The 27651-nt window shown below is 38.5% G+C and overlaps 2 protein-coding genes and 1 long non-coding RNA gene across 3 annotated transcripts; 2 read left to right on the top strand and 1 right to left on the bottom strand.

Moving 5' to 3' along the window:
• The first annotated feature begins 1037 nt into the window (after nt 1-1037).
• LOC144658342 (segmentation protein paired-like) lies at nt 1038-9553 on the top strand. The gene is made up of 4 exons (XM_078518767.1): nt 1038-1438; nt 2429-2983; nt 6205-6392; nt 8492-9553. The coding sequence occupies exons 1-4, from the start codon at nt 1288-1290 to the stop codon at nt 8672-8674; spliced, it is 1077 nt and encodes a 358-aa protein (XP_078374893.1). The 5' UTR covers nt 1038-1287; the 3' UTR covers nt 8675-9553.
• LOC144658369 (uncharacterized) lies at nt 2192-3156 on the bottom strand. The gene is made up of 2 exons (XR_013571671.1): nt 2891-3156; nt 2192-2775 (listed from the first exon to the last, which is right to left on the bottom strand). It is a non-coding gene; the product is annotated as an uncharacterized LOC144658369 (long non-coding RNA).
• Nucleotides 9554-14524: 4971 nt separating the features above from the next.
• LOC144658268 (segmentation protein paired-like) lies at nt 14525-25238 on the top strand. The gene is made up of 4 exons (XM_078518675.1): nt 14525-14803; nt 15738-16292; nt 19555-19742; nt 24114-25238. Exons 1-4 carry the CDS (start codon nt 14725-14727, stop codon nt 24294-24296), a joined length of 1005 nt encoding a protein of 334 aa, XP_078374801.1. The 5' UTR covers nt 14525-14724; the 3' UTR covers nt 24297-25238.
• The last annotated feature ends 2413 nt before the right edge of the window (nt 25239-27651 follow it).

Raw genomic sequence — 27651 nt, 5'->3', positions numbered from 1 at the left:
CGTGAAAGCTCACGATAACAAGTACTGCACTGTTTAACTGAGCATTTGTATTCTGAGGGAGTAGTGACGATAAAATTGGGTCGTAAAGTGTCTGAATTTACGCAAACTCGGCACAAGCTAATTAATTACAGTCGAACCTCTCTATACGGACACCTCTATAATACGGACACCTCCGTATTACGAACAATTCACTTGGTCCGAAAGAGACCAAAATTCATACAAAATCTACCTCGGTAATACAGACATCTACATAATAGAGACAATCCATCTTAAAGAAGTTCAACTGTAATCAAAGGATTGACATATTTCACTTCAGTAAAAGCTCAAATTCCAGACCGTAATGTTCCTTTTTCCCTATTTTTCATATCTCGGGATAGGTTCTTTGCACATTTGCCTAATTCAACGGATGTTTAAAAAGCTTGCAAGTGTGTCACGCCGAGTACCTTTTCAATAAAACCTAGCAATTTTGAAATCACGTTTCAAAGATCACCATTCACTGTTGAAGTTTCCGTCTGAGGTGTTTTAGGAAAATTTACAGAAATTTTAACGTCTTTTAAGTAAATCATTGTAGTTTCACTAAGCTAGCAACATGAATATAATTTGCGTGGGTTTGAGAAAATGGCAAGCAACGGTTAATAAGAATGGCTGAGAGGTGGCGTGGGTGAATACGTAAACCATCTAATTGCATGAAACAAAGTAGAAAAGCCAAATAGGCAATTAAAACGTCCACTCGCTCACTGTTGAAAAAAAAAAAACTCGCTTCTGTTGAGAGGTGTTAATTTTAATGTTAACAAGAATAAAATTTATATTTCCCTATTGAAATTAAAACTTCGTAGGTCAGCAACAGTCTGACAGAAAGAGAAACTATAGCTGTTAGTTTCACGCAGACTTTCAAGCTAGGAAATTTAGGTTGGTTTGTTTACTCCTTTGATCCCAAATTAAAGGAACAGTACCGTAAGTGATGCATGTAGGGTGTCGTGCTCATTTCCATGTCGCGACGTTTTCCGGCACACGCGGAGGTACAGGTATTGATCGATGTCACGTCAGTGGCAACTTTCGCGGAATGCGATACGAAAAGTTACGAGTCACCAGTTATTTATCAATTTATTCATTCATTTCTCGCCTGTTGAAATAGTTTTAATCCATGTGTCCCCTGATGTGAAAAAGATCTCTTATTTTAATATTTCTACAGTTTAGTGACGTTTGCTAGGCGCTGGGAGAGGTACTTGACGACAATGCTTCACGAAGAACTTGAGAGGTGTGACGACAGAGGCGAACTAACTCCGAATGAGCTACGGAGAATTACGAGTCACAAAATATTTATTATTTCTTCATTTACATTCTAGAAAACCTCAGTCCATGTACCCGTCGAAAGGGAATAGAGCGTTACTTGAATATTGCTCGAAGATGGAAGATTCCTTTAAGTTTCCATATGCAGGTAACATCTTAAAATACTTTTAAAAGTCATTAGGAGACACCTTTCCTGGGGAGCGCCAACAGGATGACGAATGTTCAGTTAAAGGTATCAGTGAAAGGTAGCGACAACAAAGCGTAATACTCAATTGGGTTTGCCAAATCATACCATCCTCGGCAGTTAACACGCAAAGAATATAGAGATGTTGACAACTTAATTGAAACACATCTATACCATAGTGGGACCTCGAGCAAACAAACAGCCTTCTCTAAATTAAAATTATAATTCGCAAAATCGATCGTTGCAAAGGTCGTAAAACAGCCGGTCAAAATCTCAGTTACACGTGCACACTCGATCTCAGGAAACAACTTAAAAATTTTTCAGTCATTGAAGTAGTTCCTACAGCATTCTTTATTTACAATTTAGCAAATGATGCTCGTTTCTAGCACCAATATTCCCCACTATTTTTGTTTAAACGTCACGTCAGGTTCATCTTCGAGCCCTTCGTTTGTTCGTTTTGCCTTTGTTAGCTACAAAAATTTAGCTTAGCATAAGGTAGTTCTTTCTATTCTCAGTCACTTTGTCTTGACCAGGATGCAAAAAAACTTTATTTCGATACACTATCACAAAAGCACGATTGGCACATTGTAATTGCAATCAGTTCCACGGAACACCCTTTCTTTCCCAAGTTTTCTCGACTTGAGTCATTGTTTTGAATGAAGACATATCCACGCATCAGAGATATTGCAAATTCTACAACAAAATTACGCAACTGGCGTCAGTGGATCAGTTTTTATTCTCTCTACAACAACAGCCAACAATGCTGACAACAACGTTCGTAGTAACTTTGCTGGGCAGTCCAAACAGCCCAGCAATATAAGAATAATTCTAGGTTCTTATTTACTGCATTCGTCTGATAACTGATGCTTGCCCCACATGCGTGTTAACAAACAACTTAAACTGTTGCTTACAAACAAACACCTACTGTAAAATCGTAATTTCCTCTTGCCGTAGGACCAGGGCGCTTAAATCAACTTGGAGGTGCTTATTTCAACGGCAAACCACTTCCAAAAGAGATTCGGCATGAAATCCTTGCTCTGGCTCTTCAAGGATTTCGTCCTTGTGACATAAGCCGTCGTTTACGAATCACTCATGGCTGCATTAGTAAGCTGTTGTCCAAGTATCGCAAAACTGGCTCAATCCAACCTGGTGGCGAAGGTGTAGGCCGACCCAGAGTGATCACACCTCGCATAGCACAGAGAATCTTGGAGTACAAGGAAGAACAACCAAGACTGTTTTCTTGGGAGATACGAGATCGTCTTGCTCAAGAAGGGCTGAGCAGTAAAGAAAGTCTTCCTTCTCTTAGTTCCATCAGTAGATTGTTGAAGAATAAAGATAAATTGGAAACGGCGTCAGGCCGAACAATCCAAGAACGTAGCAGTAATTCCTACATGATCGCAAGTATCTTAAACCTACCATGCAATGGGCAATCGTCCTCGTCGATTTCGTCATCGGAGCCTTCTTCTTCTTTAGTTAGCAATGGAAGAACAGCTGAACATAAACAGACAGGTCAGTGAAAAATCATTCCCTCTGTGTTGTTTGGCTTTTAGAATACGTTGTTTAATTGTGTCTTTTCCCTCGAGCGGTCCAATTTGCCTCACGGCACGTAGGGGACGGTTAGTTCGATATTTACAATCTACTTTGTCTTTTAGTCTTCCTCCTCGGTAAGTGACAACTTCCGTTCTTCGTTTGATAGACGTGATAGTGACATATCAGGAAGTGTACCAAAGCTATGTCTATGCGATTTTGTTTGATAATGTGTAAAGAAAGGATAATGGCGTTATTTATTTCGGCATGGGTCTGTATTTAATTTTACCAGTGCAATTATCAAATGAACAACTTATAAACTGTGTTAAGTTTAATTACCTCCATAAGTCTTTATTACAGTCGCTGAATACTAACTGTCAATCTTCAATGGCTATTGACTATGTTATTGCTCTAAATGTTCATATCATGGACTCGTTAATTGATTTTTATTAATAAAATATTATTTTTATGTTTCAAATGCCAGTTTTATCTGAATTAAAATATAAATACATATCTACTAAATAAACTTTTCGTCGGCAGATTTCAATTTTTTTTTAATGTTATTTAACCCATTCTGGTGAAATTTAGATTATGTATCGAACAATCAAAGTTTTATTTAATAGTTTGTCTTAATCCCCTTTACTCCATTCATTTATTTTTTTAATACTAAATAAGGTAACAGTGTTAAAATGTTTTATGTGCCAACAATTTATGCAAAGTGGTAAATCCTTTGATATTTCTTTTTGTCCCAGCTTTAAAATGGATGTCTTAAGTTAGAAATTTGATATGCACCAAGCATTTCGAGTAACTTACATTAGTAATAATTATTGCAAGTTGTTACAGTATAGTACAGTAGGTTGGTTCAGGATTGATGTTGAAAGATACTTGTTACACTTGACTTCGATTTCCTAATAACTGTTAAAAATGTTAAATTGTAGTGTGGATACATGGTTTGCTTACATCACATACTAACATAAGTATCATTTGTGGGCACTGATCTTTTCCTTGCTACAGAAGAGGTGGATGTATTCAAGTACCAAATAACTTATTTTTAACTCCCAGAAAACGAAAGGAATTTTTAATTATTTTTTTTTTAAATTTACCCTTATTATTCGTAGTATGTTTGTATTGTAAGTCCAGTTTTATTGTTTGTAACCATTTTTAATAATAACTTAATTAAGCATTTTATTGTAAATAATATAGTATTTTAGCATTTTATTGTAAATAATATATTTTTAGCATTCTAATTATTTTAAGCTGAGGGCCCCAAGTTTATCAGTAACTTCAGTTACTGTCACGGGTTACCCACTTCACTTCACATCGGTTAAAAGTTTTTTTGCTTAAATTCTTTTCTCAATTGATAACTATCTTTTGGAAGAACCATTTTTTTATAACATTTTTTTAATAGAATATTGCATATTTGATAAGAGTAGTTTCTACATTATTTTAGAATATATACCGCTTTTTTCGAGCTTTCTTGTAATGTACCTGAAATGGATGTCCAAAAGCTCCACGAGCCGGCCTGTGAGGGAACTTTCAATAAATTTGTATATGTTTGTATAATCGTAAATTCTTGATAACCTACTACAAAGGACAACTTACACTGAAAGATAAGATTTGTCTTATATCTTTAGTACTTAAACTTACGAGTTTCAATCTGGTTTCATGGCTGTGTAATGACTGGAAAAATGTTTGGGAATCTCAAGAAGAAAGTTCGTAAGCTTTAAACGCATAAATTTGTATAGTATGATTATAAAGAGCGTCCTGAAGGGGGTAACATGGAAACTAGAATTTGCCCTAATTTTGCACTGGAAAAGAGAGATTTGATGCAATGTATCAGAGATTGGGCAAAAAGGTAGGGGAAATCTCTTTATAACAGTATTCATGGTAACGAAACTGTTTAAAATGAACATTTTTCTTGAAATAAGACTTCTACAGTTTACTAAACTTTGATATACCAGAATTTGCCTGGACATTAGCACACCAAGGTGAGTAAGTTTGTCGGTTTTTTGCTTTGCTGTTGCTATGAAATGTGCAAAGTGATCGTGGAAATAAAATTTCTCATTGAACAAGGTACTTTGAGTGCCTGACAATTTCCTTTTGGTTCACTTTCGTAGCATTGCTATTCAAAGTTTGTATAATCCTTCATGAGATAAAATAAAACATCTGAGATCCAGGATTTAACTGAAAAACTGCAAATCTCTTTTTTCTGTCTTTGAACTGTTTGGATTTACTAACTAGAAGCATCCTGTGTACAGGATTCTCCCAGTTTTCGTAATATCATGATCGTGGGGGTTTTTGTGCGGGAATGGGGTATGAGACCAATGCCTAACCTCAAATCCTGGAGAACCAGTTGGTTTTCTGTAATCAGGACTTTCCGTTATCAAGGTGGTTGCCTTGTGGACAAAACACTGCGACCCAGTCTATGGCGAACATCGGTGGACTACCCAAATAGACTGCCATATAACATATATAATGAAAATTATTTAGTATATGTTGAAGAACTTACCGTAGCCTGCAATCAGCCAGAAGAGCACTTCTGTTAATTTAATAAAGCTTCTAGTGGTTGGGAAACCGTAGCCTGCAGTTAGCCTCTAAAGCACTTCGGTTAGTCTGAATAGGGCTTCGGATAGCCAGTTTACGGTAAGCTGTCAATAATGGTAATGGTAACAGTGTTTTTTTTTGTTAAAACTTTCGATTGGAGAAGTATTTTTTCTTTTTACGGTAGTTCATTTTGGTAGTCTAGTGGGGTAGTCCTTGGACTGGAGATCCGTGTTTTGACCACATCCTCTTTACGAGTGTCAATCCGGCAGAGCAAGCTAGTTGTAGGGTGCCAGCTGTTCGCCCTTGAACACCCAGTCTCTTGAATCTGCAATCAAAGCACGCCGGCTAGATGGTACTTTTTGAGATGAATTTTTGAGATAAGTGTTCATCTCCATCTCTGCCAGGTCTTTTGTGGGAGTTATCTAAGAATATGACAATACAATCGCTGGAAATATATATTCTTCTCGTTCGATATCACTATGTTTGGCTGGTTTTGTCCTGGCATAATAAAATGATCACCTGTACCACGTGCTTTTTGTTCCTTATTTCTATTTGTTGCTAATGTTATGACTATCTTTGTACACCAAATATAATCTGCGAATTTGTAACGATTTGTGAGTAGATTTAATAACGAACATTGCTTTTGTTTGCCATCACAGAAAATATCCAGGCTGCTGAAAACTTATGCGAGCCCTTTCCGCTTCAAATTCAGAGAAGAGAACGCATCAAGTATACAAGCCACCAACTACGTGAACTCAAAGCAGCATTTAAAATCAATCAATACCCATCTGCGTCAGGGAGAGATCAGTTGGCAAGAGAAATTGGAGTTACTGAGTCAAGAATTCAGGTGCATAATTTAGTTCCATCTAAGAACACCTTTCAATGACTATATATAAAATCTACAAAAATACCATTTTGTTTCCTTCAGTGGGTTATATCTCGTTCAGTAATATCCTTTGTAAGTAAAGACCATTTCAGCTTTTTTGGACTTCTTCTGTGCAATTTAAACGTATTGTGAGTTTGCTGAAGATGGAAAATCTGACTTTTTGATGTGTTGTTAATGATCTGTGGGTCATTTCTGCACCTGCGCCTTGCTGATTCAAGGGGGGGTAATGTCTTTCACCGGACAAATCAGTATTCAGTGTAAAGTGTAGATAGTTTTGGCGGCAAAAGGTTTAGAAAGTAGATTGCATTTGCAAAGTTTGGAAAAAAGCTCGAATTGGCGGCCGGGGCCAACTTAGGGCATGGTGAGAGGAGTAGAGTTTGGAGACAATTAAGCAGGGTGCGGGGGATGTTCTCTAGGGGAATTTTAATTTTTGGATATAGTAAAACTGCTGGAAGAGCATCTAAAACGTGTTTGAAAATGTGTTGATGCAGTAACTACGTATCCAAGGATCAAATCTGTTTTTTTTCCTTTAGTCATCAAAGCCTGGACACTATAGTAAAACATTCTCACTGAATACAATTGCCCTGACAGGGTAAGCTAAGTTATGGGAGGATACCCGCGACTGCCAGGGCAATTGGCGTGTAGAATGTAGGATACAGCAGTGATCGACCGCCACCAGGGGAGGTGGGAGGGGCGAAACTTTTACAGTCACTTCACCGAACTCCGTCGAACTGGCCACGAGGTGACTGAAACTGTGATATTTGAAGCGAAGGTCGCAATGCATCATGCTACTAGCGCGCAGGTCCAACACACCGGAATTTAACGAACTTAAGCCATTCCCGCGTGACGGGCTAATTATGTATGCAGTGAGAAGAGTCCCTAAAGGTTCATTATTTGAGAAGCGTTTACCCAGAGTACGACTTTATTACACACTACATGATTCTAATCCTTTGTAAACGTTAACTACGCTTACCTGAATTAGAGAGAAAAGAAAAACGACTCTTCACACACTTTCCAGTCACGCTATTGAAGAAGGACTCTCGACATCAGTAAAGTTTCTGATTCGGATATCGACCATCTTGCAGATGTTTTGATGCATTTGGCTAATTCACCTCTTACGAGCCTATTTTTTTTTAAGTACCTACGTGTTTGTGTCCGGGTTTGTGTTCGGCCAAACAGATCTTTTAGCTTTTGAGAAGATGCAGTTAGTCAATTCTAGTTAACCCTGCTATGTTTTCTTTTTAATGTACGAAGTCCATGACGTTTTTTGAGCCGGGATTTTGAGTCTTATAATGTATGCAGAGATGTAACATAAATGATCACAGGTTTTGTGTCATGTCTTTAATCTCTTGATGAATCTCGTTAAAAGTCAATAATTGGTCCCCTACTCTTATTATTCACTGATATAAATAACCTACTATACTACTTGAACCTTGGCTCCCCGAGAATGTATGCCGATGCCGGATATAAATGTTACTTTCAGTTCTGCCTGTACCCTGGCTGATCTTGCAATTTTCATTAACAACGATTCAAAACACATTAACCTCTGGTAATTAATAAAACTAAATTTTAGATCACTGTCTCGCAGCTGATGTTACATGTCAATAGGAACTTAGAGGAGCTCATTTAATTCCCTCATGACAGATGTGTAAACAAGTTTAAAGAATTTGTTCTTTTAATCAATTGATATTGTTACTGTGTATAAACAAATTAAGCTTCAACTTGACATGATCTCCATTATAATTCTAGTAAATACTACAAACACTAATCAAAGCTTTATTAAAAACACGTTCACACTATATACATTCTTGCTATTTCAGTGCCCTACCCCCCCCCCCCCTCCCCCATAAGTTTCAGGGAACGAGGGAACATGGCCATAAAATAATTGGGAACAAGAAAACACAAAGAAAACAAAGCTGACAACGCGGGAACAAAAGCAGTAAAAGCTGTGTTTCTGAGAGGTTAGGGAACAGGGATCACAGCTGACAGTTGTTGTTGTTGCTGTTGTTGACATAACTGCATTATATATCTCCTAACCTATCTGTCTGTTGCCGGCTTAGGTGTGGTTCTCAAACCGAAGAGCGAAGTGCAAAAGTAGAAGGCACACGACTGATGAAACAGTTCCAAGACAGAAGGATCCAAAAACGTGTACATGTCAAGGGAATCATTCAGACTCTGGCATGCTACCGAAGTTGATAAGGACTGGTACTTCAAAAATATTCTTTCCACCCGGACAAGGTTGAAACATTTATGATCACCAAAAAAAATGTTAGCCGCACAAAACTGCATGTATAATTATTGTATATTTATCGTAAGAAATGAGCTCCTTCTCCTGAAAACAACCATTAGAACAGAGGCAAGTTTTTTCTCATTTCAAATTGAAAGCAAGTACCAAGGGAATGGAAATATTTAGACTAGCCTTCTTATCTACCATACCAGAGTACTTGCTTTACATTTCAAACTGCGAGTGAGTTCTTGTAAGTTTAATTCCTGAGTAAATGAGATCCCGAAACTACTTAACAATTCGAGTAAGAGCTCGGGTTTTTTTATGAGCGAATAGTCTACGAGGCGCAAGTTCAGTAGAAACTCTAAAGAATAGGCGATTTGCATGATGGCGTCACTTGACTACAACTACCAGAATCCTCCGCTTTGTCTTTTTGTCATTCTAATTAGAGCAATTGTTTTTTAAACCCCACTGGGAATTCAAAATTTGAATAACAAAGAAAAGGCGAAATGAATTCTGGTATTTGTAGTCAAATGACGACATCGTGCAAATGTGCTAATAAATTGCAGTCCAAAACCCGCAATTTTATGCTTAATTCCATACGTCTTTCGGCTCTTCAAATTTTGAAGTGAATTTCGTGACATTGTCCCTTAAACAAAAATCAACACCAAAAGTTCAACAGGACTTAGGTTTTGTGGGAAAGAGCCTTCTGCTCTCACTGGATACTGTATATGTCTGATGACCACGTTTGTCAGTAGGTTAGTGGTATGTTTACCATTTTTTGTACATACTAGTAGGAGGAATGGTGAACATTACTGAACAATTTTAAACATTACTGAACAATTTGTCTATCAGTATAGATAGTATACTAGATGCTTTTAAAAAAATAAAAATATTGTTTGCACAGACAACGACACAGAAAAAATGTTTGTCTCGAAAAATATTTGATCTCTCCCTCCATGAAAGTTACATCGATTCGTCCCTTAACGCGTGCAGCATTCTCAGCAATGTTCAGATTTGCGGCGACTGTGGCTTGGATGGATTAACATGGAACATCCTGTACTTTACGTTGTCGGTAAGAACTGCTCACAAATTTTTGCCCAAGGATTTTAGCTGACAAATTGTGCCTTCCGTTTCGTCAAATACAAATGAATAGATATTTGTTTTTATACTTGATCATTTGAAGAAACTCAAAACTTTTTAGTATTTATCAATAACAATGTCATAACAGTAAAGAATAACAGATTAAAAGTCCCCGTGTCGTACGTTTGGAAAAAACTTTATTTTTGCGTTTTTCCACCACAAAAATACCAGTTGCACTTGCAACTAGGCCAAGTCCTTACGAGTCCTCTAAACCCCGGGTTCTGTCGTATAACATGAGAAATCAAGAGAACAAAAACATAGTACCTTGGGTTATCACATATGGCCCGGGTGCTAAGCAAACCAGGGAATTTGTTCTACAGGGCTCCAAGATCTTGGACAAATCACCCATTTGGAGGGATTTAGGAGCTCGTGTTATGATTTGTACACGTAGGGCATCCAATCTGAGAGACCTTTTGTACAAACGTAAGGCCATTTCTTTGTCTGTTCCGGGTGAGAGCAAAGGGACACTTTCATGTGGGGTTAAACGATGTTTATCCTGTAATTTAATTAATCCCACCAACACCGTAAATAGTACCACTACAGGGGATTCTTTTCGTATTAATTGCAAATCTTCATGTACTTCTAGATGTTTAGTGTATATGGCAGAATGTATATTTTGTAAAAAACAATATGTAGGCAACACAACCCAAAAGTTGCGTGACCGCATAACTGGGCATAGAAACAGCAAGGAGTCTGCCCTTAAAATTCATTTAGATTTCCATAATTCCACTTTTAACCCAACGTTTAAGTTTGTAGTATTAAGCCATTCTTCTCCTGAGAAGTTAAATGAGTTAGAGTCCATTTGGATAAGTAGGTTGCGCACTAGTGAGCCTGATGGCCTTAATAGGGTTGATCCGTGTGCATTACGCACCGGCGTTACTTAAGTTTATAAATATCTAGATCTCGGCACACCCTATCTGTACTGTAATATCATGTTACTGGTCGTTGCCATTTCAAATGTTACTACACTGAAGAGGACCGTTAAGGTCGAAAGGCCTATGTAGTTCATTAAAATCGTAGCTGTATGGCGATTCACAATTTGTTCTTTTTAGTATATTTAAGTCCTTACGATGACTGAGCAGACAGTTTCTGTCTCAAGTTGTCTCAGGCATGCAGCAACTCGAGGGAAGTCATTTGTACGGAGATGCGCTACCAATACATAGCTGTCCTATCTGTACCAATACATGACTGTATACATATTTGTACGTAGATACGCATACCAATACATGTCTGTTTTTATGATTGAGATCAGTTATCTTTTAATACGTGTCAAATTGTTGACAAGTTTATATTTTTTTTATTTCAAGTCTGAGTGCCAGGGACAGATATATAACTCACGTACTAATTTCCTGTGGTAACCGAGCATGCTGTCACGTTTTCATGAAACAGCGCACACGGCTGTTTTTTATTGATAAGATTGTCTAACTTTGAGGCCGAGACTGAATCGAAACTGAATGTCTGGAATGTTTTTATTTTTTGTGTTTTGAGCATCAGTGAAACGTTCTTAGCATGTTCTTAAGTTACGTGATATAGAATTTCAGCAAACTGATATGAACGTGACCAGGAAATTAGGCTGCGAGAAGGCACACGTTTGGGAATGCACGCGAGATTGGCGAAGCCGCGAGACGTCGCCGAGCGAAGCGAACCGGCGAGACAGCTGCTCTGATCTCTGCAAATCTTTCATCTGCACTCCGGAAACCGTAGGAATGGGATAGGCCAATTAAATTTCGCAGGAAGAACATATCTTAACCACAGCTAAAACTAAAGTCCCTCTCCATAATAGATTTGTCAGTTTTCTCGCTTTTCTCGCTTTTCGGGCAATGGTGTTTTACTTTGCTCAGGCGAAGTGGAAATGAAAAGTCCACAGAGATCAAAGCAGGCTCACTCTCTTCGCACTTCACCGACTCGCTTCGCTCGCCGACTTGTTATCGCAGCTCCGCCACAGACCTCTCCTCGCTGACTCGCATCGCTTGCCGTCTCGTTCTCGCGGCCTTGGCGGCTTCGCCACGTGCGCGTGTATTGTGCTCGCATGCTACCAGGAAACTTTTAAAAGACCATTGTACGGTATTTTATACCATGCCATAGAAAATACAGCCAATCAGAATACAGGAAAGCCGTTGTATATTCGACGGTATTCAACCCAACCTTCCCATCGTGCGCTGCGATCTTATTCTCTATGAAATTTAGTGAGCGTATTTTCTATGGCATGGTATAAAATAGTTACACAACACTTTCTCGTGGTATACTATGGAATATCCCACTTGTCACTTGTATTTTCTTCGTATACACACTCGCCTAAAGGCTCGTGTGTATACCGAGAAAATACAAGTGACTCGTGGGATATTCCATAGTATACCACTCGAAAGCGTTGCATAACTAGTATATATCAAATCCCTTTGACATGCCGGTATGCCGGTAGAAATAGAAATTCATGTTTCGATGAAGAACTGAATATAAATGTTTCACCTTTTAGTTTCAGCTTGAGTATGTTCCTAGCATGTTCTCAAAATCAGGGTCAATTCCTCAGTGTTCTTATAAAAAGAAATAGTGTACCCTAAGTGTACCCTGTAGTCAATGTCCTTCCAGGTCATTTCGAAATTAATAGGCAATTATACCAACGGCAAAACAGATTCGGAACGAAATCCCCGCGTTATGTTTGTAAGGATTTCGTTCTAGTGTGATATAAGCCATCGTTTACATATCCGGCACTCATGGCTGCATTAGTAAGTTGTTGTCCAAATATTGCAAAACTGTCTAAAGACCAACCGCCTGGAACAGAAGGTGTAGGCCGCCCAGGTGGAGGATCCCCTATAGAAATGACGAGGGAGTTCGTTCCGACGAGAACGTCAGTTTATAAGGAAGCCCCCCAAGGGTAGGCCGATCTCAACCGGGGCATGCGTAAAGGCATGGTAGTAAGCGGGTAAAGTAGACAAAAAATAGGTGGTTTAATTAGACTACCAAACTTGTTCAAAGGCTGGATAATACTGTCCATTAGATAAATCACCATTGTACCCACTTTTACTTTTTAATTTAACAGCGCTGTCTTTGAACATTGACTTAATCGAACATCACGTTCGTGGTACAGGTGGTATGCTTTTTTGACCTGCAGTTTTGTCCGTCCTCGCGTGACGACCTGTGTTGTGGGTGTAGTCGAAAACACTTTGTGCGTACACGCAACGATCAAGCTTCGTGCCGGTGGGATGTTTCTTTGAAAGCGACAAACGATGCCGCATTCTTCCCTCATCCGCTATTTAACACATTTTTTCTACGTTCTTCAACGTCCTTTATTATGCCTGTGAAATGAAGAAAATTTCCAAAACTTTAGTAGGTGATTGATTTCAAAATACGATTATGTGTGGGTTGTCAATTAGCGGAATATGTGACATGTAACAATGAAGCGAACATCATCAGTCCAGCCGGATAACGTAGGGGATAAAAACACTTAAAAGTTATTTCATGCGAATCAACAACAAAATGCTTGGATAAGCAGTGTGGCTTGCATGAAAGATCACAGTAATAAATAAGTACTATTTAATAGTTTTTGTATTCCGAGCGAGCGTCTGAATTTACGCAAACTCGGTTCAACCTTAGCAATTACAGTCGAATGGACACCTCCGTATTACGAACAATTCACTTGATCCGAAAGAGACCAAAATTCATACAAAATCTACCTCGGTAATACAGACATCTCCATAATAGAGACAATCAGAGGAATGGCACCGACTTCGCCATTTCTAATTCCCAACATTCTACTAACTACGATCCCAACGAGTTTAGCACTCACAGTACGTTCTCATGGGAATCTGTCTGCCTAGGTATTGCAACTTTGCTAACTGCAGTCATGTGCAGTAGCCATAGATAGTCTGTTAAAATGAATAAGATATGGTCTGTTCGTGAACTTGCTCCTCAAATTCCAGATCCGTATTATTCCTTCTTCCCTATTTTTCATATCTCGGGATAGGTTCTTTGCACATTTGCCTAATTCAACGGATGTTTAAAAAGCTTGCAAGGGTGTCACGCCTAGTACCCTTTCAACAAAGCCTAGAAATTTTGAAATCACGTTTCAAAGATCACCATTCACTGTTGAAGTTTCCGTCTGAGGTGTTTTAGGAAAATTTGCAGAAATTATTAATATCTTTTAAGCAAATCATTGTAGTTTTACTAAGCTAGCAACATGAATATAATTTGCGTGTGTTTTGGGAAAAATGGCAAGCAACGGTTAATAAGAATGGCTGAGAGGTGGCGTGGGTGAATACGTAAACCATTTTAATTGCATGAAGACAAAGTAGAAAAGCCAAATAAGCAATTAAAACGTCCACTCGCTCACTGTTGAAAAAAAAACTCACTTCTGTTGAGAAGTGCTAACTTTAATGTTAAACAGGAAAAATATTTATATTCCCTAAAATAAAACTTCGTAGGTCAGCAACAGTCTGACAGAAAAAGAAACTGTAGCTGTTAGTTTCACGCAGACTTTCAAGCTAGGAAATTTAGGTTGGTTTGTTTACTCCTTTGATCCCAAATTAAAGGAACAGTACCGTAAGTGATGCATGTAGGGTGTCGTGCTCATGTCCATGTCGCGACGTGTTCCGGCACACGCGGAGGTACAGGTATTGATCGACTCACGTCAGTGGCAACTCTCGCGGAATGCGATACGAAAAGCTACGAATCACCGGTTATTTATCAATTTATTAATTCATTTCTCGCCTGTTGAAATAGTTTTAAACCATGTGTCCCCTGATGTGAAAAAGATCTCTTATTTTAATATTTCTACAGTTTAGTGACGTTTGCTAGGCGCTGGGAGAGGTACTTGACGACAATGTTTCACGAAGAACTTGAGAGGTGTGACGACAGAGGCGAACTATCTCCGAATGAGCTACGGAGAATTACGAGTCACAAAATATTTATTATTCTAGAAAACCTCAGTCCATGTACCGGTCGAAAGAGAATAGAACGTTACTTGAATATTGCTCGAAGATGGAAGATTCCTTTAAGTTTCCTCATGCAGGTAACAACTTCAATTACTTTTTAAAATCATTAGGAGACACCTTTACTGCAATGTAGAGTTAAAGGTATCAGTGAAAGGTAGCGACAACAAAGCGTAATACTCAATTGGGTTTGCCGAATCATACCATCCTCGGCAGTGAACTCGCAAAGAATATAGATGTTGACAACTTAAATCGTAATGAAACACATCTAAACCATAGTGGGACCTCGAGCAAACAAACAGCCTTCTCTATTATTAAAATGGTTTAAAATTCATAATTCGTTCTGCAAAATCGATCGTTGCACAGGTCGTAAAACAGCCGGTCAAAATCTCAGTTACACGTGCACACTCGATCTCAGGAAACAACCTTAAACCATTCATTGAAGTAGTTCCTACAGCATTCTTATTTTTCAATTTAGCAATTGATGCTCGTTTTAGCACCAATATTCCCTACTATTTCTGTTTAAACGTCACGTCAGGTTCATCTTCGAGCCCTTCGTTTGTTTCGTTTTAAGCTTAATATGGGTAAGCCACAAAATATTCAACTTATTATAAGGTAGTTCTTTCAATTTTTCAGTCATTTTGTCTTCACCAGGATACAAAACACTTTATTTCGACACAGTATCATAAAAGTACGATGAGCACATTCTATTTACAATCAGTTCCAAATGAGGACATATCCATGCATCAGAGATATTGCAAATTCTACAACACAATTACGTAACTGGCGTCAGTGGAACAGTTTCTACTCTCTCTACAACAAGAGCCAAAGTCCGTATTCGTAGTACCTTTGCCGGGCAGTTCAAATAGCCCAAAAATATAAAAAATTCTATGTTCTTATTTACTGCATCTACTTGATAACTGATGATTGCCCCACATGCGTGTTAACAAACAACTAAAACTGCTGCTTACAATCAAACACCTACTGTAAAATCGTGATTTCCTCTTGCCGTAGGACCAGGGCGTTTAAATCAACTTGGAGGTGCTTATATCAACGGCAAACCACTTCCAAAAGAGATTCGGCACGAAATCCTCACTCTGGCCCTTCAAGGATTTCGTCCTTGTGACATAAGCCGTCGTTTACGAATCACTCATGGCTGTATTAGTAAGCTGTTGTCCAAGTATCGCAAAACTGGCTCAATCCAACCTGGTGGCGAAGGTGTAGGCCGACCCAGAGTGATCACACCTCGCATAGCACAGAGAATCTTGGAGTACAAGGAAGAACAACCAAGACTGTTTTCTTGGGAGATACGAGATCGTCTTGTTCGAGAAGGGCTATGCAGTAACGAAAGTCTCTCTTCTCTTAGTTCCATCAGTAGATTGTTGAAGAATAAAGATAAATTTGAAACAGTGCCAGGAACAATCCAAGAACGTGGCAGTAATTCCTACATGATCGCAAGTATCTTAAACCTACGATGTAACGGGCAATCGTCCTCGTCGATTTCGTCATCGGAGCCTTCTTCTTCTTCTTTAGTTAGCAATGGAAGAATAGCTGAACATAAACAGACAGGTCAGTGAAAAATCATTTTCCCTGTGTTTTGATTGGCTTTTAGAATACGTTGTTTAATTGTGTCTTTTCCCTCGAGCGGTCCAATTTGCCTCACGGCACGTAGGGGACGGTAGTTGGATATTCACAATCTACTTTGTCTTTTGTCTTCCTCCTCGGTAAGTGACAACTTCCATTCTTCGTTTGATAGACATGATAGTGACATATCAGGAAGTGTACCAAAGCTATGCCAATGAGATTTTTTTTTGGTTATGTGTAAAGGAAGGGTAAAAAGTTCTAGTTAGCTTGCTAATAATTATAAAAACTAACATTGCTGATTTATTTCGGCATGGGTCTGTATTTAATTTTACCAGTGCAATAATCAAATGAACAACTTATAAACTGTGTCAAGTTTAATTTTACCTCCATGAGTCTTTATAATTACTGAATACTTATTGTCAATCCTCAATGGCTGTTGACTATGTTATCGTTTTCGATGATCATATCATGGACTCTTTTAATCGATTTTCATTAAAAATATGCTAAAATGATATTTTAAATGTCAGTGTTCTCTGAATTGAAATTTAAATACATGTTTACTTAATAAATTATTCTATAGCAGATTTCCAGTTTTCTTTAATCTCATTTAACATATTGTAGTACAATTTCGAACATCTTTCAGCAATCAAAGTTTATTTCCTTTTTTGTCTATTAATTATTTAATTTATTTATTCATTTATTTATTTATTCATTTAAATTAGAGTGTGGATAGTTATGCTTTGCTTACATCACATACTAACATGTGTCCCATGAGTACGCACTGATCGTATTCTAGCTACTGAATATGTTGATGTATATTAGTACCAAATAACTTCTTTTTTTAAGTAAAAAAAACAGTCTTTTTGATCGGTTTAAAGTTTTTTGCTTAAATGCTTTTCTCAATATTGATAACTGTATCTAGAAGAATCATCTTATATAACAATTTTTTAATATAACAATTTTTTATTAGAATATAACATTTTTATTATTTTAGAATAAAAACCGCTTTATTCGAGCTTTCTTTTAATTTAACTGTAAAGGATGTCCAAACGCCCCATGAGCCGACCACATACATACATACAAACATAGCTTTTTGTTAAGGCAGGTCTCGTAGGGCAACCATAAAGGCTGGTGTGGACCAGCCATTAATTAATACACTAACAAAACATATAACTATTAATGAAAAAGAAATATAAAAGGAGAATTAAAAATATATGAAATCAGAATCCTTGGAATTAATCAAGCAGGCCTCTTTCTCAAACTGGATTAGGTCTATAGATCTAGAGACACGTTTAATACTTGCCTTGAAAAGCTGTAAGGAGGCAGCGTTTCTGATGTTTCTCGGGATTGAGTTCCATACAGTATAGGGCCCCGATATCTCACGCTGTTTCTTCCAAGTAAACTATTGTAACGTATTAGAGAAAAGTCATTAGAGCGCCTTAATTTATAATTATTATCGTCGTAACGTGTTCCAAGCAGGGATGTAAGTTGATCAGGGAGAGAGTGATTGTACACCTGGTACATAATGGAAGCAAGCCTTCGCTTGTAAATATAATTCAAAGGCTTCCATTTTACAATTTGAAGAACGGCAGCATCAGGTGTTTCACTGGGTAGCTTGTGAATTAATTTGGCAGCTTTAATGTGTAATAGTTCCAAGTCGTTGAATGTGGCCAAGGAACATGATCCCCAGACCGAGATACAATAGGTGATGCTTGGGACGATACCTTTATAGTATATTTCTTCAAGTACATTTGTTGGCAGCCCTTTCATTGTTTTCAAAAATTTCAGTTTTCCAACAAATCTACTATGTAGATTTGGATGTAAATTTCTCGGTGTTTCAGTTAAATCTAAACGAAGTTTTGATACGAAAACGCGGGAAAATTTGTTCCGCGGTGTTCACCGTGTAGGCTTCAAACCGTGAGTAAAAAGAGCGACAAAGAACTTTCTTACCCAATTGTTCTCCCACGATATCCTCAAAAGTAATCTATATTCCGTGAAATTGTGGAAAACGAAAATGGTTTACGAGGAGACCCGAAATAATTGCGAATGATATTCCTTGTGCAAGTCCAGTTTGCTTGTTTCTGTTGTTCGCTGTTGAATCTGCGGCTGTTATCATCAAGAATACAATAAGCTTAACTTTAACAAATGATTGTGTTAAAACGAAGCTAACCACGGCAAAGATCAAGTCCGCTGAAGAAACAGACAAGACCCTGATGCAAGTTAAAAACTTGTACTGAATTGCTGAGTCTGATTTTATGGGAGGGAACATTCAATAAGTTTGTATATGTGTGTATAATCGAAATTCTTGATAACCTATTACAAAGGACAACTTACACTGAAAGATACGATTTGCCTTATATCTCTAGTTCTTATAATCTTACGAGTTGGGGAATCTTAAGAGGAAAGTTCTTAGTCTTTAAACACAAAGTTTTGTATATTATGAATATAAAGAAAGTCATGAAGGAGTTAAATGGAAACTGTGATTTGCCCTTTTATAACACTGGAAAAGAAGATTGGGAAAAAAGGTAGGGGAAAACCATTTTATTACACTGTCCATGGTAACGAAACTGTTAAAAATGACATTTCTCTTGAAATAAGACAATGCTGTTCTTTTTCTTTTCGACAATTTTAATAAATTTCCTTATACCAGGGTTTGCCTGGCCATAAGCACGCCAAAGTGAGTAAGTTTTTCGGGTTTTTTTTGCACAACTGTTGGTATTGGATGTGCAATGAGTCAAGTATTGCACATGTTCAAAGAACTAAAATGTAATCTGTTGAAGGTCTTTGAAAAGTGCTCGTGGAAATGAAATCCATGGACTGGAGATCAGCGTTTTGACCACATCCTCTTACGAATGTCCATCCGCCAGGGCAAGCTAGTTGTAGGGTGTCAGCTATTCGCCCTTGAACTCCCCGTCTCCAGAATCTGCAATAAAAGCCCGCAGGCTAGATGCTACTTTTTGAGATGAGTTTTTGAGATGAGTGTTCATCTCCATCTCTGCCAGGTCTTTTGTGAGAGTTATCTAAGAATATGACAATACAATCGCTGGAAATATATATTGTTAATATCACTATTTTTCGGGCTTATTTTGTCCTGGCATAATAAAATGATCACCTGTACGCCGTGGCTTATTTGTTGCTAATGTTATGACTATCATTGTGCACTAAATTTAATCGGCGAATTTGTAACGATTTGTAACGATTTGTGACTAGATCTAATAATGAATATTGCTTTTGTTTACCATCACAGAGAATATCCAGGCTGCTGAAAACTCATGCGAGCCCTTTCCGCTTCAAATTCAGAGAAGAGAACGCATCAAGTATACAAGCCACCAACTACGTAAACTTGAAGCAGCATTTAAAATCAATCAACACCCATCTGCGTCAGGGAGAGATCAGTTGGCAAGAGAAATTGGAGTTACTGAGTCAAGAATTCAGGTGCATAATTTAGTTCCATCTAAGAACACCTTTTAATGACTATATATAAAATCTCCAAAAATACCATTTTGTTTCCTTCAGTGGGTTATATCTCATTCAGTAATATCCTTTGTAAGTAAAGACCATTTCAGCTTTTTTGGACTTCTTCTGTGCAATTTAAACGTATTGTGAGTTTGCTCAAGATTGAAAATCTGACATTTTTGATGTGTTGTTAATGATCTGTGGGCCATTTCTGCACCTGCGCCTTGTTGATTCAAGGGCAGGGACCGCGGAGGTTAATTTAAAGTGGTAGGGCTAAAAAGCTGGCTAGGACAAACAAGCATTAGGGGTCACTGTTCCTCCATTTATCACGTAAAAATTCATAGCGGAGCTCCCGCGCGCGGCGCGCAGCATTATTAAGCAAAAGGTCGGATTAGGCCTGAGGACGGGGAGGTTTCCCGCCCGTGGCTAAAGAAAAGGAGGGAAAATTACAAACAGCAAATAAAGCTCGCAGGGCAAGACAAAATATAAACAACGGGTAAAATTTCTCAGTGTTTCAGTTAAATCTAAAACGCGTAAAAATTTGTTCCGCGGTGTTCACCGTGTAGGCTTAATGAAACCGCGAGTAAAAAGAGCGACAAAGAACTTTCTTACCCAATTGTTCTCCCACGATATCCTCAAAAGTAATCTATATTCCGTGAAATTGTGGAAAACGAAAATGGTTTACGAGGAGACCCGAAATAATTGCGAATGATATTCCTTGTGCAAGTCCAGTTTGCTTGTTTCTGTTGTTCGCTGTTGAATCTGCGGCTGTTATCATCAAGAATACAATAAGCTTAACTTTAACAAATGATTGTGTTAAAACGAAGCTAACCACTGCATAGATCAAGTCCGCTGAAGAAAGAGACAAGACCCTGATGCAAGTTAACAACTTGTACTGAATTGCTGAGTCTGATTTTATGACAAAAAATTTCATGATGTTTTTACTTTCTGAATGTAGTTTCGATAGATTCCGTGTTGGCAAGGTTTAGATTTTCCCATTTAGGACATTTTAAACAAATTACATTATCCTTTTCATCCGCAGCCCTAAAATATCAACCCAACCAAAGAAGTGGTAGGGCTATAGCTAGCCCTACCAGCCCCTCCCCCTCCGCGGTCCCTGAAGGGTGGGTCAACGGACAAATCAGTTTTTAGTGAAAAGTGTAGATAGTTTTGGCGGCGAAAGGTTTAAAAAGTATATTTCATTATGCAAAGTTAGGGCATGTTGAGAGGAGTAGAGTTTGGAGACAATTAAGCAGGGTCATGTTCTCTAGGAGAATTTTAATTTTTGGGTATAGTAAAATTGCTGGAAAAGCATCTAAAACGTTTTTGAAAATGTTTCGATGCAGTAACTACGAATTCCAAGGATCAAATCTGTTATGTTCATAAATTTCCGTTAGAATCATCATACCATAAAGAGAAGCCCCCCCCCCCCCCTACTGTACACCACATCTAAGGAATAAATAATCACCTCTTATACAAAGCAACTACTGTGTCCCATGGACGCTACTTAATCTAGGTATGTTGTACCCCACTTTCTTTTGAGGCCGTTTCCAAAATGATTTTTCTGTCCTTTTCCATTTTTTTGCACTTTGTTTTGCAAGTTTCTGGTGCGTTGTTTTTTTCCTTTAGTCATCAAAGCCTGCAGACTATAGTCACTGAAGGTTCTGATTATTTGAGAAGCGTTTACCCAGAGTACGACTTTATTACACACTACATGATTCCAATCCTTTGTAAACAATAACTACGCTTACATGAAGAAAAAAGGAAAACGACTCTTCATACACTATCCAGACAAGGCATAGAAGAAGGACTCTCAACATCAGTAATGTTTCTGGTTTGGAAATAGACCATCTTGCAGTTGTTTCGATGCATATGGCTAGTTTACTACTTGCGTCTATCTTTTTTAAATACCTACGTGCTTGTGTTCGGCCAAACAGATCTTTCAAGCTTTTGAAAAGATGCAGTCAGTTAATTCTAGTTAACCTTGTTATGTATTTTTTAATGTACGAGATTTTACAAGAATACCGCGTTTTTTAGCATCAGAGAGGTTTTGTTGGTCGTAGTCCATGACGTATTTTGAGTCTTAATTAAATAATGTATGCAGAGATATAACATAAATGATGACAGGTTTTGTGAATATATCTCTTTAAAAGTCAATAACTGGTCCCTTACTCTTATTATTAAATAACCGACTATACTGCTTAACAATACTGCGTATTACCCGAGGATGTACGCCAATGCCGGATATAAATGTTACTTCCAGTTCTGCCTGTAGCCAGGCTGATCCTGCAATTTTCATTAACAACGATTCAAAACACATTAACAAATTGGCTCGCAGCTGATGTTACATGTCAATATCTCAACGTAGACGGATTTCTAGTGATCACTGTTTCATTCCTGTCATGGAACGAGCACATACATAATAAGAAAATACCTCACAGTATTTAATCTTTACGAAGGTTTAATTGCATCATGCTTTCATTACTTCAGAGTGAGTTGGCATTAAGTCATGTTATGGAGAATCATGGATCTAAAAAAATCGAGAGAATCGTGGATCGTGGATCGTGGATCTATCGTGGTTTGGGTTGGTTCGTGTCAGGCCGCCCTCCTAAATAAACTTATTTGTCCTATAGCTGTGTGCTTGTTTGTTGTGTAGTGGAGGCAAAATGTCATGTTATGGAGAATTTGCCGTTTCTCAGTTTTTCATGTTTAACATAAATATTTAACATATTTACGCCGAGAATTCTTAAATACAAATGACCTTCGGAGCTATATTTATACATTGCATAAATTATTACAAAAGCCAAGAAACTTAGCTTCACCTGAGGGGCCTTAAGAGGTAAAATGGGAATTGGGATTCAGTGGGAAAATTTTTATTTGGAAAATGATAATTGGGTAACTGGGCCTGGGAATCACAGAAAGAAAATTAAATGTGACTAGGATTGGAATTTGGGTAAAAAATAGGCTTAGCGTTAGTGTGCTTCCCTCTGGAACAATTTCACCGAGGAACTTAGAGCAGCTCATTTAATTCCCTCATGACAGATGTGTAAACAAGTTTAACGAATTTGTCATTTTAATCAACTGATGTTGTTACCGTGTATAAACAAAGCTTCAACTTGACATGATCTCCATTATAATTCTAGTAAATACTACAAACACTAATCAAAGCTTTATTAAAAACACGTTCACACTATATACATTCTTGCTATTTTAGTGCCCTACCCGCCAAGAGTTTCAGGGAAGAAAGGGAACATGGCCATAAAACCCGGGGGGAGGTACTCCTTATAATGACCTATACGGGGAAGCTCCGTCCGAAAGGGGTACCTTTTTCAGGCTTCAGGTATATAAAAGGGTAGGGATTTCACAAGATTAGGCATACGAAAGGGTATGGAAATCTGTAATTTAGGTTTTTGAAAGGGCCTTTAAAGAGAACAATAGGGGTCACGTGACCAGGACTTATGACACCACGGAGTGAAAGCTAGGGTTATACTTAACCCATAATAGTGTCTGGATTAGGGTTGCAGGTTAAAGGCTTATGGGTTCAGATTAGCGATGAGTTGTTGGGGTTAGGGTTTGATTTAGGCTTAGGGTGGCATTTTGGGCCTGGGCTAGTCACGTGAAAAGCACTCCTACCACACTGGATCAGATTAGATGAAGTAATTGTAGCCTAATGACTGTGTTGGGCCTAAGTAAAGTTTCTGGTCAAGCTACAATTTCAAATTATTTACTCCTCTTGTTTCAATTTTGTGCTGTGGTCTGATAATAAAGGTTTGAGGGCTAGTGCCATCCACCCCCTCCCCCCTAACTTCTTGCTATGTGCTCAAGTTGACACAAACATTTGCAGAGGGACTAGTATTGATGAGCCTTGCATGTCTGAAGAATCTCCGAGTTCGAAAGATGAATTGACTAGAAAAGAGTATTTTTGTTTAATTGAATTATTTCAAACAGATGCAATTTATGGCTGTAGTATTTCAATTTATTAAGCACTACTTAAAAATGACAAGAAAACGTCATGTTTTAGTCTATACCATGACTTTCAGGTATATGAAAGGGGTACCTTTTTTCTTTAAAAGGTATACGAAAGGGGTACAATTTTTGGCAAAAATGATAGATAAAAGGGTAAGGGGTAAGAGCTCGGGGCGGAGCCTCCCCGTACAAAACGTTTTTAGGTACCCCCCCCCCCCCCCCCCCCGCCATAAAACAGGGAACAAGGAAACAAAAAAGAAGAGCTGGGTAGACGGGAACAAAACCTGTGTTTTTGAGAGGTTAGGGAACAGAGCTGACAGTTGTTGTTGTTGTTGACATAACTGCACTATAAATCTCCTAACCTTTCTGTGTTTGCCGGCTTAGGTGTGGTTCTCAAACCGAAGAGCGAAGTGCAAAAGTAGAAGGCACACGACTGATGAAACAGTTCCAAGAAAGAAGGATCCAAAAACGTGTACATGTCAAGGGAATCATTCAGACTCTCACATGCTACCCAGGTTGATAGGGCCTGGTACTTCAAGAATATTCTTTCCACCCGGACCAGGTTGAAACATTTATGATCACCAAAAAAATGTTAGCCGCACAAAACTGCATGTAATTGTTGCATATTTATCGTAAGAAATGAGCTCCTTCTTCTGCAAACAACCATTAGAACAGAGGCAAGTTTTTCTCATTTCAAATTGAAAGCAAGTACCAAGGGAATGGAAATATTTAGACTAGCCTTCTCATCTACCATACCAGAGTACTTGCTTTACATTTCAAACTGCGAGTGAGTTATTGTAAGTTTAATTCCTGACTAAAGGAAATCCCGAAACCACTTAACAATTTGAGTATGAACCCGAGGGTTTTTATGCGCGAATAGTCAAAGAGGCGCAGGTTCAGTAGAAACTCTAAAGAACTGCAGTCCAAAACCCACAATTTTATATTCTTTTATGTCAAAAATGTAGAAAAAAATGTCCCTTTAAGAGGAACGTGCTCACGATCATGTTCTAGCGGCTAAAATAGAAAACAATTCAAGAACCAATTGGATGAAGTAGATTTCCAATAGAACAGGCCTAAGTTTCTAGTAATATATAAAAGTTTCTTCACATGCCGAAAAGTTTTATTTTCCCTTCTTGGAACCAATCATTCATGCATTTGTGTTACATACTGTGGACTTGCATGATTATTGGACAGAACCAAGATCTACTGTACATACCATAGAAAGATCCACGTAAGAGGGGAAATCAAAAATCCTGAAAAAATATATAAACTTACATACTTAGTCCTCTACCCCTCTTCATGCATAGGAACACATAAGGCCTCAACCTTACATCACGCTTAATTCCTTACGTCTTTCGGTCTTAAAATTTTGAAGTGAATTTCGTGACAGTGTCCCTTAAAAATCAACACCAAAAGTTGTGGGAAAGAGCCTTCTGCTCTCACTGGATACTGTATATGTCTTATGAACTCGGCGTTTCTCAGTACCGTATGTTTACCATTTTTTGTACATACTAGTAGGAGGAGTGGTGAACATTACTGAACAATTTGTCTATAGTATAGATAGTATAGATACTTTTTACTGTTTCTCAATAACAATGTTATAACAGTAATTAAAGGTCCCCAAGTCGTACGTTCGGCAAAAACTTCATTTTTGCGTTTTTCCACCACAAAAATACCCACTGCACTTGCAACAAGGCCAAGTCCGTGCGATGACTGAGCAGACAGTTTCTGTCTCAAGTTGTCTCAGGCATGCAGCAACTCAAAGTGAAATTAATCATTTGTACGTAGATACGCTGAGCATTTGACCAATACATGTCTGTTCGTATGATTTTTATTTCAAGTCTGAGTGCAAGAGGCAAATAAATAAATCACGTACTAATTTCCTGTTGTAACCGAGCATGCTGTCACGTTTTTATAAAACAGCGTACACCCTTTTTATTTTTGTCTAACTTTGCGGCCGAGGTTGAATCGAAACTGTTTGTGTTTTAAGCTGTGTTTTGAGCCTCAGTGAAAAGTTCTTAGCGTGTTCTTAAGTTGCGTGAGATAGAATGTCAGAAAACTGATATGAACGTGACCAGGAAATTAGCCTGTGAGCAGGCACACGTTTGGGAATGCACGCGAGAGTGGCGAAGCCGCGAGACGCAGCCGAGCGAAGCAAACCGGCGAGACGGCTGCTCTGATCTCTTCAAATCTTTTATCTGCATTCCGGAAACCGCAGGAATGGGATAGGCCAATTAAATTTCGCCGGAAGAACATAAAACTCATGTCCCTCTCCATAATAGATTTGTCAGTTTTTTCGCTTTTCTCGCTTTTTGGCCAATGATGACGAGCCACCGAGCCGCCGAGCCAATAAAAATATACCTTCCTTTATTCCTCTTATATATCATTATCATTATACATTAAACTTTATTCACTGACGAGCCATCGAGCCACCTCAGTAACAGTTCTTTAAAAATGGCCCTGTATTCTGTAGTTGCTCTCAAAGCAGGCTCACTTTCTTCGCACTTCCGCCCGGGACGTCTCCTCACAGACTCGCTTCGCTCGCCGACTTGTTATCGCAGCTCCGCCACAGACCTCTCCTCGCTGACTCGCTTCGATTGCCGACTCGTTCTCGCAGCCTTAGCGGCTTCGCCACGTGTGCGTGTATTGTGCTCGCAGGCTACAGTCAACTCTTGCCTTGCGGACACCCCGCTATTGCGGACGCTCGCTATTACGGACAAAATCCAGATCCCCGGCGAATAAGGTTTGACTGGAAATGACTCCCGTTATTACGGACTCTCGCTATTACGGACACTAAACGACGCCCAGAGCGTGTCCGCTTTAACGAGAGTTGACTGTACCAGGAAACCTTTAAAAGACCATTGTGTACTGTATCATATCAAATTCCTTTGACGTGCCCTTTGAAGAACTGAATAAAGAACTGAATAATACTGCTTTACCTCTTAGTTTCAGCTTGACTAGGTATGTTCCTAGCATGTTCTCAAAGTCTGGGTCAATTCCTCAGTGTTCTTATAAAAAGAAATAGTGTACCCTAAAGTCTTGATGTCCTTCTTCAACCTGTTCGGGAACGAGATTGGTCCCTTTTTAGGTCCAGGTCATTTCGATATTAGTGAGGAGGCAATTATATCGACGGCAAAAGAGACTCGGTACGAAATCTCCGCGTTATGTTTGTAAGGATTTCGTTCCAGTGTGACATAAGCAACGTTTACATATCCGGCACTCATTAGTGAGTTGTTGTCCAAATATTGCAAAACTGACTCAAGACCAACCGCCTGGTACAGAAGGTTTTGTCCGCCCAGGTGGAGGATCCCCTATAGAAATGACGAGGGAGTTCGTTCCGACGAGAAGTCCCGTCGTCAGTTTATAGGGAAGCCCCCCAAGGGTAGGCCGATCTCAACCCGGGCATGCGTAAAGGCATGGTAGTAAGCGGGTAAAGTGCCCAAAAAATAGGTGGTTTGATTAGACTACCAAACTTGTTCAAAGGCTGGATAATAATAATAATAATAATAAAACTTTATTTAAACTCGAATTTAGAGTAGCTTAACAAGCTAATATTTCCGAGAACGAAATAGATAACAACAAATTAAAATAAAAATTACTATTTACTATTTACTGGATAATACTGTCCATTAGATAAATCACTATCCAGTGATCTCCACTGAGTGTTTTGTTAACACGTATCCACTGGAATAGCGATTTATCCACTGCATGGGGTTATTAATTCTATAATAACTGATTAACAACAAAGCTTGTGTTTGGCCGAGATTAAGTTAAAATTGGCAACAACTGCGTAGCGTCTTGTACGAGCCGAAATAACATAATTAAATTTGTTATTGACGCTAGAAGTTTCGGTACAATTTTACCGACATTTCGGCAATACCGCCTTCATCAGGGTGAGAAAAATATTAAGTTGTCCCGGACA

Source organism: Oculina patagonica, chromosome 1 (genome assembly GCF_052425735.1).
Source record: "Oculina patagonica isolate OP01 chromosome 1, crgOcupat, whole genome shotgun sequence".
Lineage (NCBI taxonomy): Eukaryota > Metazoa > Cnidaria > Anthozoa > Scleractinia > Oculinidae > Oculina > Oculina patagonica.
Note: the sequence above shows the minus strand (reverse complement) of the source record. Positions and strands in the feature narration are given on the sequence as shown.

Bases quoted from the DNA above. Each gene is read 5' to 3' on its own strand.
- LOC144658342 (XM_078518767.1), top strand. From the start codon at position 1,288: ATGAGCTACGGAGAATTACGAGTCACAAAATATTTATTATTTCTTCAT. The intron at 1,439-2,428 runs GTAACATCTTAA...CTCTTGCCGTAG, and splicing joins CTTTAAGTTTCCATATGCAG to GACCAGGGCGCTTAAATCAA. The intron at 2,984-6,204 runs GTCAGTGAAAAA...TTGCCATCACAG, and splicing joins AGCTGAACATAAACAGACAG to AAAATATCCAGGCTGCTGAA.
- LOC144658268 (XM_078518675.1), top strand. From the start codon at position 14,725: ATGTACCGGTCGAAAGAGAATAGAACGTTACTTGAATATTGCTCGAAG. The intron at 16,293-19,554 runs GTCAGTGAAAAA...TTACCATCACAG, and splicing joins AGCTGAACATAAACAGACAG to AGAATATCCAGGCTGCTGAA. The intron at 19,743-24,113 runs GTGCATAATTTA...TTGCCGGCTTAG, and splicing joins TTACTGAGTCAAGAATTCAG to GTGTGGTTCTCAAACCGAAG.